Genomic DNA, 21,449 nt, shown 5'->3' with positions numbered 1-21,449 from the left:
GTGCCAAGTATGTGTGCAAGCTAAGCAACCACGTAAATCTCACAAGACTGCGGAGGCAAGAGACTTGGCACCACTGGAGCTTATACATTCAGATCTTTGTGAAATGAATGGTGAATTGACAAAAGGAGGAAAAAGATACTTCATGACTTTAATTGATGACTCTACTCGATATTGTTATGTGTACCTCCTGAAATCTAAAGATGAAGCTCTTAATTACTTCAAAATCTTTAAAGGTGAAGCAGAAAACCAACTTGATCGAAAGATCAAGCGGCTAAGGTCTGATCGTGGTGGAGAGTATTTTTCCAACGAGTTTGATTCTTTTTGTGCGGAACATGGTATTATCCATGAGAGGATGCCTCCCTACTCACCTCAGTCAAATGGGGTGGCCGAAAGAAAGAACCGTACTCTAACTGATTTGGTTAACGCCATGTTAGATACATCGGGTCTATCCAAGGCATGGTGGGGGGAGGCAATATTGATCGCATGTCATGTCCTAAACCGTGTCCCCACAAAGAACAAAACCATTACCCCGTTTGAGGAATGGGAAAGGAAAAGGTTGAAACTCTCTTACCTACGAACTTGGGGTCTGTATGGCGAAAGTAAATGTGCCAATACCCAAGAAGCGCAAGCTTGGACCAAAAACCGTGGATTGTGTTCTTCCGGGATATGCATTTCATAGCATTGGCTACAGATTTTTGATAGTAAAATCTGAGGTATCCGACATGCATGTTGGTACAATTATGGAGTCGAACGATGCGACTTTCTTTGAGGACATCTTTCCTATGAAAGAAACGTCTAGGTCATCAATTCAGGAGAGGCCCAGTTCATCTACTCAGGAATATTTCCTGAACCTACCATGGCTATAGAACACTTTGAGAATCCTGTGGAGGATGACAATGAAGCTCCCAAAAGGAGCAAGAGACAGAGGATTGCAAAGTCCTTTGGACATGATTTCATTGTGTACCTCGTGGATGATACTCCCACTTCTATCTCAGAAGCCTATGCATCTCAGGATGCTGACTACTGGAAGGAAGCTGTCCGTAGCGAGATGGATTCCATCTTAGCTAATGGAACTTGGGAGGTTACTGATCGTCCTTATGGGTGCAAACCTGTAGGATGAAAGTGGGTGTTCAAGAAAAAGCTTAGGCCTGATGGTACTATTGAAAAAGTACAAGGCACGTCTTGTGGCCAAGGGTTATACCCAGAAAGAAGGTGAAGATTTCTTTGATACATACTCACCTGTTGCCAGATTGACCACCATTCGAATGCTACTATCCTTGGCTGCCTCACATGGTCTTCTCGTTCATCAAATGGATGTTAAGACCGCTTTCCTAAATGGAGAGCTTGAAGAGGAAATTTATATGGAGCAGCCTGATGGATTTGTAGTAGATGGTCAAGAAGGAAAGGTGTGTAAATTACTGAAGTCTTTGTATGGGCTTAAGCAAGCACCTAAGCAGTGGCATGAGAAGTTTGAAAGAACTTTAACCGCTGAAGGCTTTGTTGTAAACGAAGTCGACAAGTGTGTATACTATCGCCATGGTGGGGGCGAGGGAGTTATTCTTTGTCTCTATGTCGATGACATATTGATATTCGGGACCAGCCTTACTGTGATTAAGGAGGTCAAGGAGTTCCTATCTCCTTGTTTTGAGATGAAGGACTTGGGAGTAGCTGATGTGATCTTAAACATCAAGCTGCTGAAGGATGACGATGGTGGGATTACATTGCTTCAGTCCCACTATGTGGAAAAGATCCTCAGTCGCTTCGGGTATAGCGACTGCAAATCTTCTCTAACGCCTTATGATCCTAGTGTGATAATTCGTAAGAATAAAAGAATTGCTAGAGATCAATTGCGATATTCGCAGATCATTGGCTCGCTTATGTATTTAGCCAGCGCTACGAGGCCTGACATCTCCTTTGCTGTAAGTAAACTCAGCCGTTTTGTGTCTAGACCTGGAGATGTTCATTGGCATGCTCTTAAGAGAGTTTTGCGCTATTTGAAAGACACTGCGAGTTATGGCATTCACTATACTGGGTATCCAAGGGTACTTGAGGGTTATAGTGATGCAAATTGGATATCTGATGCTGATGAGACTAAGGCCACAAGTGGTTATTTGTTTACACTTGGAGGTGGCGCTGTTTCTCGGAAGTCTTGCAAGCGGACCATCATTACGAGGTCAACTATGGAAGCAGAACTCACAGCATTAGACACAGCCCATCGTTGAAGCAGAGTGGCTTCGTGAGCTCTTGATGGACTTACCTGTGGTTGAGAAACCAATACCCGCTATTACTATGAACTGTGATAATCAAGCCGTGATCGTCAAAGTAAACGAGTTCTAAGGATAATATGAAGTCATCAAGGCATGTGAAGAGAAGACTGAAAACTGTCGGGAAAATGAGAAACTCCGGAGTTATAGCGTTGGATTATATCCATACGTCTAGAAACCCGGCAGACCCCTTCACAAAGGGACTATCACGAAATGTGATAGAAAATGCATCGAGGAGATGGGTATGAGACCCACACTATGAGCTGCCCACGGTGGTAACCCACTCTATGTGATCGGAGATCCCGTGAATTAGAGCTAGGAGACAAGCTGTTGGTCAGCTGGGAGGAGAGTATATATATCCCTATAGTAATTTTACCACTTCGTAAGATGCAATACTCTCCTAATCTGCATGGCAGGTTGATAATTATCTTAATGTGTTGTAAGTGGCTTATTTTAGCAGAGATGTTGTCCTGCAGAACATCTTTTGAAGAACACACCTATATGAGTTTGATTGTTAAACGTCGCAATCTATGAGAGTTGGGTGCTCTCTAGTAAACTCATGAAAGGCCCTGGAGTATGACGTATAAGCTCCAAACCGCGAGGAAGCCTCGCGGCAGCCTAGTATCGGTCTAGGCTTTGTATGAAGCTAGAGCGCAGAAAACTTGTAGTTCAAGGCATAGTCCACTATCCAAGTTGCAATCTAGTGTAATATGAAGCTTTAAGTGGAAGTTCAACTTAACAGTCTCCACGACATACCGGTATATAAAACAATATTCTGGAAACTTATTGATGAGTGCCAATGAAAGTTTGTGGGGGATTGCTGGAATTTTGGGCATTTGGCCTCTGGCCCAAGGCACATTATCAAATTCTAAAGCTCACATGGCCCATTCCAATAATCAGTGGCAGCACTAGTGGGGGCTGAAGTTTAGTCCCACATTGCTAGTTGGGAGGGAGTTGGAGTGGTATATAAGGTGGGCTGTTCTAGTCCTAGTAAGTGAGTGAGAAGAGAGAGAGCCCTCGCGCACTCCTCCTCCTCTGCCGCCCGCCTCGCCTCGCCACGCCTCGCCTCGTCACGACACGTCCCGACGCGCCGCGGGTTGCGGAAATCTCGCCGAGCCGAGCTTATCTTTTTGCTGTTTGGAAAATTAATTGTGTAATCAATTTTGAGTCATTAACGGACGCGTTACTCAGCCGTTTTGCCTTCCGGTTTTTCTGGATCGTGGCTGTGCCGACTCGGACGTGGGCTGCGCCCCACGACCTTCCCGAACCGCACTATATAAGACCCTGCGCAACCCTAGCCGCCGTAACTAGACGCATACGCGACTACCTGTTTCCAGTTCATTGCGCCGCCGCCTTCGTCTTCCTCATCCCGTCCGTCGGCGTGCACCGACTGCCGGGACAGATGAGGCCTCCGGAACCCGCCTCTCGTGAACCTGTACGGGTGAGGGGCAATCAGGTTTTTGGGGAGCGCTCCGGCGCGACTACTGGCATCACGACGTCGTCATCGGACGACGAGTTCCTCCATACCGACAACTTCTTCCCGGACCTCAGCGACTTTTTCGACAACCTCAACATGGGCGACAACGACGCTGCTGCAAAGTATGTGATCTTGTCGTCTCTCTTTTAGTTTCTGTTAGAGTTTCTTCTTCTAGTTTGTGTGGTAGATGCGATCAGTTTATCTTGTTTAGATGTGATCTGTTCATCTACCTTACTAGTTTGCATGATTAGTTTGTTTGTTATTTTCATAGTCATGATTTATCAATTACTTGTATGGATTATTTCATATGGATATTTACTTATATATTCAACAAAGTTTAACCAAGTTTTTATCAAAAATCATTAACATGCAAACTACAAAATACATATTTGTTGATAGATTATTCTGGAAATTTGGTCAAACTTTACTTGCTTTGACTTTTCTAAAAAAATATAACCCTTAAGCCTTAGGATGGAGGTAGTAGTATTTATTTTGAATTTTTTTATAAATTCGAACAAAATCTGACATCTTTTATGCAAATTCAATGGTAAAAGCTATTGGGGGTCTACGGTTCGGAGTCGCCAGTGTGCACCCTCTCCCCAAATTGGAGAGCATGTGCCGACGCCCCCAATTGGACACTGCCGGCGCACCTGTGGCCTATTTGGGATGTGTCGATGGAGATGCTCTTATATCTACAAATATACATCTCTCAATTGACATTATAAATTTAGGTGCGATAAATCACTTAGTTAGTACAGAAAAACTACAAATCAAAATATTCTGCAACCATACATATCCACGGACGGATCTGGGGGATGGATTCCTGCACAAATTTCCTCAGGAACGGATCTGGATATTAACAAATCTTCATTCAAACCAAAAATAAATAATCAAGAGATGCTCAAAGAAATACTTCTGTAGTTCAGCAGCGCTCCAGCTGCGGCTGCCGGGACACCGAGCTCCTAGGCGACATCAACGGGAATGGCGACGATGCAGGTCACCGGCGCCGCGAGCAGCAGGCCGCGGTAGGCAGAAAGTGTACAAGTCAAGGTTTTGTGTGTGTGTTTGTAAATTGTACTATACATCGCAAATCTCAAACAGCCAACAATTGCAGTTACATGTCCGGATCAAACTCTAACTTGTCAGCTTAACTGACAACAGCAACCGTTTGGAAAAATAACACTGTAGCTGAATCAGCAAAACACGCACTCCAGCTGCAGTGCCATCGTAACCACTCACAGCATGCTGCTTCATTAGTTTCCCAGACGGACTCAAATGTGAGTTCCCAGCAACAAAGGAGTCCGCTTACAGTCCTGCAGGGAGCCCGAGGGACGAAGCCCTTGCGAACCTGCCGGCCAGCACGAAGAGTGCGTCATTGTTCTCTTTGTGCTTGCACAAGGCTACTGCGACAGGCACTGCCATCGCGCTCCAGACTTTGCATATCAGCAAGAGCAGATGTTCAGTTTCAGTTCCGTGTTACATAAAACCACAGGGACCTTGCAACCTTGCATTTCACGAACAGTCAGAACCCAGGGCCTGCTTCAGGTGCAGAATAGCCCACATTTAGAAACTGAACTGAAGTCTGATAACATAAGGCAGCTAATGATTAAGATGACCTCGTTGAGTTGCTATGCTCTGGTTCCGAAAGCAGTAAATGTAAGGCCTGCCCCCGACGAGCATCATTGTGTATTACTCTTTAGCAATTGAAACTAGTTGCACAACTAAGATCATTCATTCATGCAATGAAATATTCACGTGGTAGCAGCAGAGGAACAGTGCTTGTTAACTTTTCATGCAGATCCTACTCTCAGCTTTGCAAATGTTACTTGGCTGAGCTACAATGACTTATTTCATCTTGGTGGCATCTAGAGGACACACAAACGTGCAAGAATCGTCATCACCCATTTGCTAGCTCAGCCAGCGCATGGACAGACCAGGTTGTTCGCAACTAAATATCACATCAGCTAATATCATCCAAAATCCATGAAATTATATCAAGGGAAGCAATCAAAGAAAAATATTAATCAAGGAACATTGAGGACGTGTACTTACTCGCCTCTTTCCTTTTCCATTTTGTCTGGTGGAGATCACTGCCTGATGTTCCTGCCATTGGTACTCATTTTCGAGGTATCCAAAAGAGGACAACATGCACATAGAGTAGATACATATAACACTTCAAATTAAGTAAAACCTGTAGTTCTGTCATTTTTGTTTAACTGGCGTCAACTCAGTTCGGCAAAAAGATGATTCAACACTACACAGAACCTGAACATACCCTAACGTAAACAAACAAACAAGCAAGCAACAGCCATGATAAGTCACAACTGGAGGAAATATTTGATTGTATTGATGAAAATCATCAATCAGGATCAAATATCATGTCTCAACAAAAAAGAATGTTCAGGAAAAATACAAATGAACAAACAAAGCACTCAATCCGCCGTGCCCTCATAACCAATCACCAATCCTAAAACCACTAGCAACAAGCTAGTCCAGTTTCAAAATTGCTTCCAATTCAACAGACCAGCAGAAGGAAGCTCTCTGAATCCTACTGCTCTGCAACCTCGCCTACAGGCAACTCAACCGATGAAGCCCTCACAACACCCTCGGTCTGCCCCGGGCTGAAGAAGTTGGCGGGCAGCTTGAACAAAGGGTCGCTGCTCCCATCGTGCTTGCCCAAGTACGCCAGGCCCAAAGAGTAACCGAGAGCTCGGGCGACAGGCACCGCCACCGCATTCCCGACTTGCATGTACCTGCAAGTATCATTATAATAAAGGGAATTTATAATCACGAAATATATATTGATTCAAGCATATTCCCAGTTGGGGTTATCATACAACATCTACGTGGCAATGATGTTTTCTTTCTATATTCCATTTTACCAATCTCAAACATAACAAAGAAAGAACTAAAATCCAACATAACCATCCAAGTTACAGAATTAGAAGATATGGCTCCAAGCTGTGATGTTTCAAGGGCCAAGTATGAAGGTAATACAGGGAGAAAAATTGAAGTTCAGTTTCAGCTTCCAGTTTCATTTTACATACAACCAGAGGAAAAGCTCATGAACTTACCGTTGTTTGATGGGACCATCCATGCGATAGTAATCGGGAAAACCCTGCAGCCTTGCATTCTCACGGACAGTCAGAACACGGGCCTGACTCGGGTGTAATACAGCCTGCCAGCAGCAACATGAAACACAATTAGAGACTAAACCTGAGACCTTCGAAACTGAACAAAATTTTATGTGCTTCCTAATTAGTCATATCAGAAAAATGAGGCAGCCTGTGACAAAGCTGACCTGGTTATGTGGCTCTGCTCTGGTCACCACTGTCGAAACTGTATCATCCCCCCACAGTCGTCCAAATGGCCTACAAAAGCATTTCATCATGTATTTTACAAACAACATCAACAAACCAGTATAGTTACAGAATAAAAGCAGTGAGTATAGGGCACTCACTTGAGAGACTTTCCCCCCACGAACTTCATGGCGTAATTGGGAACCTAGACACAAGTAATCTTCAGCAAATGTGACTACATGAGGAAACAAGATAAGACACTGGACAATAGAACACATACTAATGGTTTGCCGGACTCAAGGTAAACTCGTGGAACGTTAGGGTCAAACTCGACGACATTGTTTGGCCCTACTTTTACACCTTCCAGGTCACGGAAGTTGGCGCCCTAAAACACATAATTCAAAATACTCATCGAAAGGAAAAGGATTGGCCGGTCATCACACAACAAACAATGGAAAGAATCAGCCACCAACCTTCTTATAGGGTATTTTCTTAACCCGTTCATAATCATCAGTGTTGAGCTTCAAAGGACGGTGATCCAATAGCTTTCCTTCTCCAGGACCAGCTTGATCACCAAACGAGAAGTCCAACATTTATACAACATTTGAACAATGTTTAAAAAAATGACATGACAGCCATAAAATTAAATTGAAATGCATATGTAAAAACTTTGCACACAAAAAATAGGCATATATTCGTCTTGTCAACAGTGCTATATAAGCACCTCTACGAGTAAGACGGATGTATCTCTGAAACTCCGTCTTTGGTTCTTCGAGATAGTCGATTATGTCATCACATTGATCGTTACCAACCTGCATAGAAGATGTGAGATTAGATGTAGATAAAGACATAAAAAAGTCAAGTGATACATGCCTTAGGCAAATCTGAGATCGCATCGTGAAGAACCAAAGCCTTATTCAAGATTGGCATTTGAGTTTCATTGTATGCTACAATGCTTTGCTGCAACAAAAAAAAAAGATGCTCAACATATTTACACTTCTCAATGGACTTCATTATGATCTCATTTACACTATGATTTTACTTACAGCGAATGCCTTTGGCGCCCCACCTCGTACAACGACATGATGCGTGGGGAGAGGAAATGCTGGCACAACCTACATATCCAAATTCACTGGGTCAATCATCTCATCAATAAATTATTAGCAAATTTTGGTGCTGATTAGGAATAAAAACAAACCATTGTAGAGAGGGCACCCCATAGGAACACGCGCATGCGGAACTGTGGAAGCCCGTAACAGCCAGCAACCATAATACCTAGCCGAGACTGGTAGTTCATGGCAACCAAACGGCTCAAGGCATACTTACCTAGACATCCTTTAGAAAACTTCAGAATATCCAGCACGTTTTCTATCAAAACGTATTTCGGCCGCAGATAGGAAACAACATTCATAAAAGTGACCATCTGCATGTTCTTGTCATCTTTTAGTGGGGCATCACTGTCTCTAAACCGATTAAAACCGCTTATCCCTTGACAAGGCGGCCCCCCACATAAGACATCTACATCACCCTTTAAAATGTAATGGAACATGTAAGCATCATCAACCAATCTGATGTTCAAGATCAAAATTAAGGAGACAGACTAGCGAGCACTCACAGGCAAAGGTAAGATTTTTCGCATGTGGCCTTCTTGAACGAACTCCATTATTTTTAATGGGCAATCACTAAATAAAACACAAGAATCAGTGCACTACCTATATATACTTTCTATAATTGCATGGAAATAAACATTATCTTGGAATATGAATCTGGCAAAGTAGGTACAAACCAAAGATGGTCAATAGGTTCCCATGTATCTTCTTCCCGACCAAATCCCTTCCATTGGACCTGTTCAAAGATGGTATTACAACAACCTGAACAACAAAAGTACCAGCAATAGAAAGGATCAGATGGACAGTATAGTACTTTAAAATAAATGCAACTTTTCCTATTGGCACCGCCATAGCAGATTTCAGTGAGCTTGTCTACGACAAACTCATCCTTCTCGAGGTCATCAGTTTCCTCCTCATCCTCCATGGGAGGAGCTGCATAAACATTGTTACCGTGGGCATATTTGTCACATAGAAGGGCCCATTCATTGAGGAGACAGAGAAAATCATCCGCTTTCATGTTCCAAACCTATAGTCAGAAATCACAAGAAAAAAATTGCTGAACTAAAAGAGGAGTATTAGTACCACTCGAAGAGAATTAAAGATTCATGAGTCAACCTCAGTTTGTGGATGGTTAGATTTTAAGCTTTTGCATGCGTGGCTGTTAAAGTCCACCGCCCATCGCTGATATATGAAAAGGAAAGGAAATTATTATAGACATAGCGGAGGATATGATTAACAGGTTATTCTTCAGAAGAAAAATAGGGCAGAATAATACCGTCTCAGTTTTTAGGCCAGCTAGTGCTGTGCCCAAGCATAATCCCGTGGACATGCCACCACAACCAGAATAAAGATCAAGCAACGCTGCTGTTGTCATGGAGGTATTAGCCTTCGTATCAGATGAAATCTCTGAACTTTCATTAATATCTACAAGCAAAACAAGAGTTATAATCCCGATATGGAAAGTATATTCAACAAATCATCCAAATTACTAATACGCTGAGAGATCATGAATTACATGCACTCATTCCCTAAGAGGTAAGAAAAATATTATAGTTGACTAAAACAAAGATAAGTTTAACTAATAGATAAAAGTTCCTAGGCACTCGCTACCCCTAGCCTAATTCTATCTCTTTCAACAAAAAATTATCTCGACTGTTTGAATGAACACAAGTCACATGCAGAGAAAATAATGTCATCGTAATTTCTACTGAACCAATCTGCAAAATTATAATCCAGGACAACAAAAGGAATGGAAATAGGACAATCTTCTTCGATTTTAACTTAAACCAAGTTATCATAAACAAGGACAGATGGAAAATAATTTCATATATGTTCTCTAAGATGTTCAAGTATCACGAGTTAATTCAAACAACTAATAAAGTTACAAGAAAATTTAACAACGGCATTGGAGATATTCAAAGTATTAAATATGTCAACAATTAATTTGCAACTCTGAACATTGTTCCCAGGTCACAACAGCAATTACCATTTCTGATGTTTGCAAACGTCGAGTAAGCCCCAATATACGACATGTCGTAATAAAGGTCCCAATCAGCCGATAGTTGGGATTTTGTTTCCTGATGAAGCTGGAACGAGGAGTTGAGAAAGTTTAGAAGCAACTAGATGAAGGAAGCAACCACAGTTGTAAACAACAGCACTGACCTTCGGATCCACTTGCAATATCTTGACTTTTGACACGATGCAGTCAAGCGGGTTATCATTCCTCTCGTTGGAGAGGAATACCCGCTTTGGGTCATGACTGTGGTCATCCACCAACTTCGTGGTTGAGATCATTGTGTCTTCAGGTCGGAAAAACCAGAGGCACGCAAAGTACCGGCCATAGTCGGTTCCCTCGAAAAGTTCAGTGATTCTGCCGATGTAATGAGGTTTTTTTTCCTCAGCCTACATACAGGAATGAAGAAAAGGGAATGAGGAATGGCAATACGTATGCCAACATCTGACAGATAGCGATAATTGTTTACATCAGCAGCCATATTCACGGTACGAGGTGTCATATGGATGCAGTTTAGTACGAAAAATGCTATCAAGAAGTGCAAACAGGTGGAAATTAATTTGTACAGCGAACTAGAATTTTATATGGTTTGTGGCACAATTAATAACCATTTACAGAAGCAGGAAGCATAATGGCAATAAAATCAGGTGCCGAAACAGAGGATTGCAATAATGGTTTAGTTAACATCACAGCAGAATCAGATCTGAATAACATGAGGTGTAGAGAGACGGAGTAATACCATGGAGGCTTAAATAACAATCAAGAGAAAGAATAATTCTGTAGCAGCGAGTACAACTGCAAACATCTACTGGAAATGAGCAACCATGTTTACAATGAGGGGTGTCAGATTGACCCAATTTCGGGTACTAGAAATGCGATTGTGCAACCCAGACAGGGGTGGGAATTCAATCTGTAGAGTAACAATACGAATGTGCGGGCGGCTAGTTGCAATGTTACGTAAATATCTAAGATATGGCCAGGATCTGAGAGCATCAACAATATATTCCAGTGAGCAATGAAAACAGACATGTGAATCCATTGTGTAAATTCACATCGACAGTATCCATGCATGTTTAATTACCGACTAGAGAATCATCAAATTCCACCACAGCAAAGGTACTCAGACATCTAACAGTTATGAGAGAGGTTTTGGCACCAATATAATCCGTCAGCGCGCGCGCGTGACAAATAACAAACAGATGAGATGATCACAGGAGCATGTTGACAACCAGCCAGAGGTGCATTTAATTACCGTTACGTAGACATCATCACCGATGTTGTACACGATCTCTTCCACCTTGGCTGCACTGTAATGGCGCCTCGCCTTGATCTCCTCCTCCTCCTCCTTCTTCTTGCCCTTCCTGCAGAACAACATTCAGCGCAAGATTTCTACGCAAAGATAGACTAATAGAAATGAGCGCGCGACACCGTACGTACCTCTTGGCGGCGACTGGCTGGTAGCGCGTGGGAAACGTGGCCCGCGCCTCGTCGGAGGGGACGGGGTTCCCGACGAACTCGGGGTCGCCTTCCTCCCAGGCCTCGGCGGCGCGCGGCGGCGCCACCCGGTTCCTCCGCTTACGCTGCTGGGCTGGCTCCTCGTCGGGCGCGGCTTCCGCGAGGAGGGCGGCCAGCTCCTCCGCCTCGTCCTCCGCGAGCGTGTCCAGGTCGGGCTCGTCGGCGCACTGGTCGTCGTCGTCCTCCGCCGCCGCCGCGTTCTTCTTCTTCTTCCTACTGGTAGGCGCCGTGGTCCTCCTCGCCTTCGCCTTGGTCGGCTTCTTGCCGGACGCCGACGCGGCCTTGCCGCGCGGGCGCCTGATCACGACGGCCAGCGCCTCGTCCGCGAACCTCTTCGGCGGCTTGGGCTTGCGGGACGAGGAGGCTCGCGCCGGCGCTTGGACGGGGGTCGGCACCATGGCTTGTTCGTCGATCGTAAGGGTTTGAACTTGGAAGAGAGGAGGCGTACGTGTGTGTGATCGGGGTGGAGGAGGAGGAGGGGTTTAAGAGGTGGGTTTAGAGGAAAGTGGAGCCCGGATTTCTCTCAGCACGATCACGGTGAAAAGATTGAGTCGCAACGGTCTGCTGCTGAATGGGAAGGTGGAGTAATACACATTTATTATTTTTCCAAGAAAACGTTATATTTTGAAATGGAGGTAGTAACATTTAGGATGATTGGGTTGATTTCTTGCTTCTTTCCATATTGTGTCTTTACATTTCGAATGCTTATTTTTTTGCAGTATTTACCGAGGGTCAATCACTCATCTTTTTGTACTTGCCAATGCACGTGTAATATCACAACTCTTTATTATTTTGAATTTTTAACAATTATTTAAATAAATATTAATGGTTAAGAAATAATAATTTCTGCCAAGGATGTAATTATTAATTTATTTTTTCTAAAAAAGTCCCGAATTTCCGGCAAAAACTAAAATAGTCCCGCTTTTATATTTTTATTTGGAATTTTGAGAATCTAAAAATTGGCTAAACGGGTTAACCTGGGTGAATTTGGATCTAACTTTTTCCGTTGATCATTTTGATATATTATACGTTTTTTCCGATATCGTATGCAAAAGTTAATGCCATTTTACTTTTTTCCTAAACTTTTTTTGCAAAAAAAATTGAAATTCAAATTTGTTAATTTTCCCCAATAGTATGTTGTGTTATATACAAGAATCTCGAAGGATTTTATTTTGTGAATTATATTTCTCAAAAACAAACTCATCTACGGTTATATTATATTTCTCAAAAACAAACTCATCTTTTTTTTCGAAAAAGGGCGCTTTATTACTTCAGAGTTTGATGTAATACACCCGGCCTCTGCATAACTAGGATGCACACATCCGTTCACGGATACAACCAGAAAAAGAGTTCAACTAAAAGTATATCTCTGAAACAAAAGCGAGTAAATCATGTTGGTGGAGCCGCTATCCTTAGACTATGCAGTCACCCATGTTGGGTAATAAACTCCTTGGCCGAATTCTCCAATCGTGTAGACACCTCCATAAAGAGGTCGCGGTCCTCCAAGCGCTGAAGTGGCGACCATAAACGGAGCGTAGCTGTAGATCGGTAAATTACCTGCATAAGAGAAGCATTCTTATCATTAAAAACCTTGTCATTTCTACATAGCCAGAGCGACCATAACACGGCTAACGCTCCCACCCTGATAAGACTCTTGTACCTAACCTCTACCCCATTTAGCCAGTTGCCGAAAATATTCGTAACGCTACGGGGAGGGTATAAGCTAGATCCTATCTGAATGATTGACCATATAGCTTTGGCAAACCGGCACTGGAAAAAAAGATGTTTAATTGTCTCGTCCTCTTGACAGAAAACACATCTCCTACATCCAAGCCAATTCCTTTTTGCAAGCAGTGGCGGACGCAGGAACGAATTTGAGGGGGGGCACACCTCCAAAAAAATTTTTTTGTATGCGCCTCCTAAATTGAGAAAAACATTTGCCAAATGAACAACATATAGGATCAATTTACACAATTGCAATACAAATAGTCTTAAGCCATATAGTTTTTTGAGAAAATTCCAAAATATAAGGTTTATTGCATTGGCCCACTTGTATGGACAATATTTTTAGCGATTTTATTAGGTTTCCTTATCCATTGCAAAATCCTCTATTAGCTCACGACAATTGCATAGGTTAATCATAGCTAAGCATGGTGTATTTTTTTCTAAATGTGCGTTTTTTAATTTCCGTACAAAAAACTATATGGTTTATATTTAGGAACGAAGGGAGTAGAATATAGGATAAAAAAATTACATCATTTATTCAGTCTTCCTTGTCGCATTGCCATGAAAGTCTTACATGATAAAAGTTACACAATTTGGCTATTTCTCTCCACTTCTACACAATTGAAACATGCAAACATATAATTGACTTCATTTCTACAAATGCCAAACTCCTAATTTTTACATTAGCACAGAGAATAAGAGAATATCCAAATAGCATAATAGGGGCAATTTTATGTCTTAACCACTTAGAATTAACAAATGAAAATAGCAACAGAGAATAGAACTGCAGCAGTGGTTCTGGTTCATGGCGAGCGATGGACGTGGACCTGCCGAGCTGCCGGACTGCTTGGAGCGCGGCGGCCGGCAAGAATAGGCGGGGACCGGCCGGGGAGAGCGGCCGCCGGCGGGAAGAGCGGCGGCCGGCCGGCCGAGCTCAACAGCGGCGGCCGGCGGGGAGAGCGGCGGCAGAGCCGCAGAGGGATTCCTAGCAGCGACGGGCGAGGCAGAGAGCGTCGAAAATTTGATGGAGAGGGGCGGGCGGTAGAGGCGCCGGGGCGGCGGTGTATCGCGTGAGTCCGTTCCGTGGTTCGTGACCTCGGTCTCTCCTCTCGGCTCTCGCTCGATGCACTGGTTGAAAGGGACTGAGATTGGGCTTAATGGGCCTTTTTTCCATGGGGTATCAAAAATTTTGGCAGAAATTCTGGGTGGGCCACGGCCCCCTCGGCCCCCCAGCTAGGTCCGCCCATGTTTGCAAGGTTATCTTTGGTGAGGATAACACCGCGACGTAGGTACCAAGCAAAGACCTTCGTCTTTAGTGGTATCCTCAGTTTCCAAATCTTCTTATTATTATACACCGGTTGAATGGGTTGAATTAAAGCTTCATACATGGATCTTACAGTGAATTTACCATTCTTGGTAAGTTCCCAACGAAATAAATCTTTCCCTTGGACCAGTTGAATTGAAGCTAATCTCTGTAGCAATTCATTCCAATTGGTTAATCGGGGACCGACTACATTACGTCTGAATGTCATTGATGGTGGAGAGGTTTCCATTACTCTTTGAAGGGTTACATCTTTATGACGTGCGATCCTATATAAAGCTGGATACTGTTCCCGGAGCGTAGTTATCCCCAACCACTTATCCTCCCAGAAACGAATTTCCGACCCATCCCGAATGGAGAAAGACCCGTGTGAAAAGAAGTGCTTCTTAGTAGCCATAATGCCAGCCCAAAAGTGTGAATCTCCGGGTTTCCAATAAACCTGAGACAACAAAAAAAAAACTCATCTACAGTGGGGATCTTTTTTTCTCGGCCATATTTACCAAACAACCAGTTTTAGGCCCCAAATTTCGTCGGCCTCGCCCTGCATCATTGCACATTGTTGTCCGTGTTTAGGCTCCATGCATGCATGCAAGCATTAAGGTCAGTGGATGCACGCGTGAGTCATTTACAATTTGTACATAGTATTAGTGGTCGTTGCTGAAGTATCTAATCACATGCAGGCTTAATCAAGTCACTATTGGTCAAGTGGTCAAAGTTATTTGTCGTGATCATCCCGTAGCGACGTCCTTAAGCATATATAAGTGAATTTAGATACTCCCTCCGGTTCATATTAATTGACTCTAATATGGATGTATCTAGACACATTTTAGTTCTAGATACATCCATATTGAAGTCAATTAATATGAATCGGAGTAGTATATTATCTCGTATGTACATCATGGAAAAAAATAGCGCGCTATTTCGGCGCTAATAGCACGCTATAGCGTTTTTAGACAGCCCACGCTACATCATTTTGGCGCTATAGCGTGCTATAGCGCGCTATTAGCACACTATAGCACGCTAATAGCATATTTTTCAGCCGACGCTATTTTGTTATAGCGCGCTATTTTTTTCCTTGATGTACATGCATGCACCTGCACCCGGCCACCGACTTCACACTTTTACAGCTAATTCCTTCCATAGGAAATGCCAACTTGTGCAACGAGGAGGGAGCTAATTTTGCATATAAAGGGAGCTCCAACCCATGTTCATGCTCGTTCACCTCGCTAGCTTTCCTTCACTAGCTTAGCTCACTTCGATCTAAGAGGTATGTAAAATTCACCTTCATCTTCCCCATGTTTCCTCTTGGATATCACCAACTGCATGCACCAGTTTATTTTCTTCTTGTCGCCACTCCATTCTCAGCTTACGCTATCTTATTTTGGGAACAGCTCGAAGGGATTCATTCATCAATGGCTGAGTCCACGGTTAGCGCCGTGCTTGGAAACATTGGCGGTCTCGTCATCGAGGAGACCAAGTTTCTGTGTGCAGTCACCCTGCAGGTGGCCACCCTGAAAAATGACCTGATGCGGCTGCAGGGCTACCTCAAGGACGCCGACAGCAGACGCCGGTCAGGGAACGAGGCACGAGCTGCTACCTTAGTGATCCAGATCAGGGCTGCAGCGTACGAGGCCGAGACTGTCATTCAAGCCGCTGATCACATGGAGAAGAGAAACAGGCTGAAGAATGGCTTCTTGGGCGCTATCTCAAGGTATGCTCGCTTGCCGGCCGACACAACCACCATTCGTGAGATTGGTGTTGAGATTGAATGTGTGAGGCGCAAGCTCTGTGAGATATTTTCCAGTATAGAGAGTCTGGAGATAGTTGATCTCGGTAATAGTAGTGTTGTTCAGGATGAGCCTCCAGAAGAGCTTAGTATTCTGCAGCAAACCATCGAAGAGGATATTGCCATGGTCGGTTTCCGGGGTGACTTCACAGAAGTAGTGGAGAAGTTAGTTGACAAAGAGAACAATACTCTTAGTGCTGTCTCCATAGTTGCCATAGGTGGGTCTGGAAAAACAACACTCTCTAGAAAAATATACTCTAGAATGTCAAAACATTTTGAGACTGTCGCATGGGTGACTGCATCTCAAATGTTCAAGGGCATTGATTTACTAAAGGATATTTTGAAACAGATTGTGGATACTATAGAGGAGTACAACTTAATAGATCAAATGAGTGAGTATGAAGTAGGAAAAAAGATAAATGATTTTCTGATGCAGAAGAGGTACTTAGTAGTTCTCGATGATTTGTGTGAAGTAGACACATGGGAGCAGATAAATAAAACACTTAAAATCTTTCCAGATGCAAACAATGGTAGTAGAGTTATATTAACAACAAAAAAGAAAGATGTTGCCGATCATGTTGAAATGCGGAACTTTGTTCACACTCTGAAGCACTTGGACGAAGAAGAAAGTTGGGAACTCTTCAGCAGCAAAGCTTTACCATCATACAATAGGCCTGCCATAAATTATGTGCATGCATTTGAGGAGATTGGAAGAAAGCTTGCGAGGAAGTGCAATGGATTACCACTTGCACTTGCAGTTTTGGGGGCTTATCTATCAAAGAATCTAAACTTACAAACATGGTCTGATATAGAGTTGGGTTGGCCTGTATCGACCAACGAAACACCACAGATGATGCGAGACATACTAGCTCGCAGTTACAAAGGCATGCCAAACAGTTATTTTAGGTCTTGCTTGCTCTCTCTTGCCACTTTTCCAGAGGACGATATAATATTTGTATCTGATCTTATCCAATTATGGATAGTAGAAGGCTTCATTCCACATACACCAATTCATACACAAGAAGAAACTGCACATATATATGTAACAGGGTTAGCCGAGAGAAGCTTGGTCCAAGTCGTTGAAATAAGCAAGGCACATGGATGGATTGAGAAAATATAGATTCATGATAATGTGCGTCAGTGGTGCATAGAAGAAGCAAGACAAGACGGTTTCCTAAATATCATCGATAAGTCTACAGGTTATGCATCTTTGCTCTGTTTTCATATAGGACTATTTTCTTATCAATATATATACTACCTCTGTTCATCAAAGATGTCGCAAGTTTGTCTAAATTTATATGTATCTAGACACTCTTTAGTGTATAGATACATATGAATTTAGACAAATCTCCGACATTCTTTTATGGATGGGGGGAGTGGGATAATTTTCTGTACATAGGTGGTCATGGCCATACTTGACTTATTTAATTCTTGCTAACATATGGATGAACTTCTCAAATGCAGGCCAAGCTGGTGCACCATCATCATCATCTGATACCATGTTATCATACCGTACTTCCTTTCAGAACACTAGTGCTCAGACGTTACAAGCAACAACTCCTAATCTCCGAAGTTTCTTTGGCTTTGGTCTCTCATCAGTAATTGTTGACCCTAATCTGAGATTATTGAGAGTTATACACGTCCAAGACTCAAGCCTGAAGAATTTCAACAAGGTAATTGGTGGGTGCACTCACCTAAGATATCTCAAGTTGAGAAATTGCAAGGACGTGAGTATCCCTTCTTCAGTCGGACAACTCCTTTACTTGCAAAGTATAGATCTGCGGGGCACAGAATTGGAGAAGGTAGTTCCAAACTCACTTTGGGATATCCCTACTCTAAAGCATGTTTATGTTAGTAAGGTGACTCCACCACCTGCAAGGAGTTCTCTCCAACCAACAGAGCTCCAGACCTTAGCACTAAATCTTGATTCTGCTGGCACTGAATATCCCTACCATGCCATGGCTGCATTCTTGGAGCGAATGACTCGGTTAACATCATTGACCTTGATAGTGAACTCCATGTCTGCAGAGATGGTAAAAATATTTACGAACATGCCTCACCTAATTGATCTTACCATGCATGAATTCCATGTGCTGGATAAGCTACCTGAGAGCCATCATTTTCCGCAAAAGCTACAGCGTCTTTGTTTATACGCCCGTATTATCAACGAAGACCCGCTACCGATCCTCCAGAAGCTTCCCTGCCTTGTGGTGCTCGTGTTGAAGGGGTATGGAGGCCAAACCATGTCCTGCTCGACCCAAGGGTTTCCTGAGTTACAAGAGCTAGAGCTTGCAAGGAATTTTAACACCAGGGAGTGGAAAATGCAGTTTGGGTCAATGCCAAAGCTCACTATCCTAAAACTTAGGAATTTCTCTAAGATGAAGGAGCTCCCCCAAGCATTGCTGCATACAAACCTCGGTTACCTGGAACTTACAAGTACCTTCTTGATTTCTCGACAAGACAGCACGCTGAAGGAGCTGAAGCGAAGAAAATGCAAGGTAGCGTAAGGGTGCCCCTGTCTATTCGTTTTAGCTACCTGGCTACAAGTTAATTTTCTTGTCTTTGTTTAAATTTTGCAGGTGAATGATCAGTATAAGAGCAATGGACGCATGGATCTTGTTATGCGAGGGCAGTACCAGGTGGACATGTCAAAATATCGTCTCACCAGGGGTTAATTATTTCCCTGGCTAAGTCCAAATTAATTTTCTTGTGTGTCTGTTTCTGTGACTCTTTGTATTGTAATAATAAAATGGAAATGGGGCATCCTTGTACCCTTGGCTTGATGAAACGGTGATGGACAGTTTGTATTTGTACTTCTCCTGATTAGTTTGTACTACTGTTTTCATAAGAAATTAAAGCTGTTTTGTCAGCTGGTCCATGTAGTCATCATGTCATCGGTATGAGCACTCATATCATCTTGTCAGATTAGTACATAATCAAGAGCATATACTTGTTTAGTAGCTTACATCTTTTCAGCTAGTTCCTCATCAAGCATGCTCAGATACACTCATCTGGGAAAAATGAATGGTTGGTGTACTGGAACAAACAAGTCAATCAACCGCCAACAATTCTTTATTTCTCCTTTTCTCCTGAACGAATCCTTTTACATCTGTTTTTCCTAGAGCTAACCACAAAGGAAAGAAAGATACCATAAATGTATTTGTCAAACAAGTTCAATACACTAAAGAGGCAAGACAATGCCTTTGAGAGAGCACACCAATAGACTCAGCGACAGACAAAAGCACATACTTCCTCAGAACCAGCGAGTGTTTATGGATACTTGATGCACCCATCTTCAGACGGTCGTGATAGTTTTGGTGTAATAATGCGTGTCCTTTCGGGCCATCGGTTGCATGTTATATAGGTAGGGAAAAGCCCCCTACGTGGCAGTACAAAGGAGGTACGTGTACGGTCGGAGTACTACTCCGTACACGTACACGTATACAAAGCACATACACTAACATCCTCCCTTAATCTAAAGCTCAAGAGAGGTTTAGATTACGGTTGAATTCTTGCAAACCTTTGTCGGGAAGGGCTTTGGTAAACCCATCAGCAACCTGGTCCTTGGTAGAGATGAATTTGATAGTAAGACGATTGGTGGCAACACGTTCACGAACAAAGTGATAGTCAATCTCAATATGTTTAGTGCGAGCATGAAAAACGGGATTGGCAGATAGAAAAGTCGCACCTAAATTATCACACCATAGGCAAGGCTTCTTATAGAGGCGAACCCCAAGCTCACGAAGAAGAGGCTCAACCCATATCAATTATGTAGTAGCATTGGCTAAAGCTTTATACTCTGCTTCTGTATTGGACCGGGACACAGTAGCTTGTTTTCTGGCATGCCAAGAGACCAAATTAGGACCAATGAAAATAGCATACCCTCCTGTAGAGCGCCTATCGTCAAGACAACCAGCCCAGTCAGCATCTAACTGAGAAGTGTGGAGGAAGACTTGCGAAAGGTAATACCAAGACTGACAGTGTCCTTGACATAACGAAGTATACGCTTAACAGCAGTCCAATGTGCAGTAGTAGGTGCATGCAAGTATTTACAAACTTTGTTGACAGAGAAAGCCAAGTCTGGGCGTGTGAGAGTAAGGTACTGAAGAGCACCAACAATACTTCTGTACTGAGAACTGTCATCAGGACCAAGAGGAGTACCTTCATGCAAGGATAATGACTCAGATGAAGAGAGTGGTGTAGGGACAGGTTTGCACCCAAGCATGCCGACCTTGGCAACCAAATCATTGGCATACTTCTCCGGAGTAAGCAAAAAAGCATCATGTGTGCGTGTGACCTTAATACCAAGAAAGAAGTGAAGGGATCCCAAATCCTTAATAGCAAAGTGGTGATTCAGATCTTTAAGAAGTACACAGACTGCATGATCAGAGGAGCTTGTGACAATAATATCATCAACATAGATGAGAACAAAAATGGTAACGCCAGCCCGAGTATAAAGAAACAAAGAAGTGCCAGCCTTTGAAGGTGTAAAACCAAAGTCCTGTAATTTTGTACTCATACGAGAATACTGATAACCCACAAGTATAGGGGATCGCAACAGTCTTCGAGGGAAGTAAAACCCAAATTTATTGATTCGACACAAGGGGAGGTAAAGAATACTTATAAGCCTTAACAACTGAGTTGTCAATTCAGCTGCACTGGAAAAGCACTAGTACGATGGGGATCGCAACGATCTTCGAGGAAGTAAAACCCAAAATTTTATTGATTCGACACAAGGGGAGGTAAAGAATGCTACATAAGCCTTAACAACTGAGTTGTCAATTTCATTTTTGGAAAAGCACTAATGCTGAGGTGATGTAAATGGCAGTGATATGAGAGCGATATCTGTGCTGCAATGACGCGGTAACGGTAATATGAGAGCAATGGCACCGAAAGGAAATAGTTGATACTACTTCCAATGTCATGTAGAGCAGTATAT

The 21,449-nt window shown here is 43.0% G+C and overlaps 2 protein-coding genes across 2 annotated transcripts; one reads left to right on the top strand and one right to left on the bottom strand.

Moving 5' to 3' along the window:
* Window positions 1–6,289: 6,289 nt before the first annotated feature.
* On the bottom strand, window positions 6,290–12,076 carry LOC124646948 (DNA (cytosine-5)-methyltransferase 1-like). The gene is made up of 20 exons (XM_047186981.1): window positions 11,921–12,076; window positions 11,597–11,860; window positions 11,416–11,511; window positions 10,313–10,552; window positions 10,109–10,236; window positions 9,426–9,561; window positions 9,266–9,331; window positions 8,964–9,176; window positions 8,827–8,885; window positions 8,656–8,722; window positions 8,239–8,568; window positions 8,087–8,155; window positions 7,914–8,000; window positions 7,765–7,852; window positions 7,514–7,635; window positions 7,321–7,425; window positions 7,202–7,245; window positions 7,043–7,112; window positions 6,816–6,919; window positions 6,290–6,494 (listed from the first exon to the last, which is right to left on the bottom strand). The coding sequence occupies exons 1-20, from the start codon at window positions 12,074–12,076 to the stop codon at window positions 6,290–6,292; spliced, it is 2,649 nt and encodes an 882-aa protein (XP_047042937.1).
* Window positions 12,077–16,136: 4,060 nt separating this feature from the next.
* Window positions 16,137–17,630, top strand: LOC124675441 (disease resistance protein RPP13-like). The gene has a single exon (XM_047211521.1). The coding sequence runs from the start codon at window positions 16,137–16,139 to the stop codon at window positions 17,628–17,630; it is 1,494 nt and encodes a 497-aa protein (XP_047067477.1).
* The last annotated feature ends 3,819 nt before the right edge of the window (window positions 17,631–21,449 follow it).

Source organism: Lolium rigidum, chromosome 1 (genome assembly GCF_022539505.1).
Source record: "Lolium rigidum isolate FL_2022 chromosome 1, APGP_CSIRO_Lrig_0.1, whole genome shotgun sequence".
NCBI lineage: Eukaryota > Viridiplantae > Streptophyta > Magnoliopsida > Poales > Poaceae > Lolium > Lolium rigidum.
The sequence above is the reverse complement of the archived record's forward strand: the minus strand, read 5'-3'. Positions and strand labels throughout refer to the sequence as shown.

Coding starts and splice junctions, on each gene's coding strand:
- LOC124646948 (XM_047186981.1), bottom strand. CDS start 12,076: ATGGTGCCGACCCCCGTCCAAGCGCCGGCGCGAGCCTCCTCGTCCCGC. Junction 11,861..11,920: donor AGAAGCCGACCAAGGCGAAG/GCGAGGAGGACC, acceptor GCGGCGGCGGAG/GACGACGACGACCAGTGCGC. Junction 11,512..11,596: donor CAGTCGCCGCCAAGAGGTAC/GTACGGTGTCGC, acceptor AAGGGCAAGAAG/AAGGAGGAGGAGGAGGAGAT.
- LOC124675441 (XM_047211521.1), top strand. CDS start 16,137: ATGGCTGAGTCCACGGTTAGCGCCGTGCTTGGAAACATTGGCGGTCTC.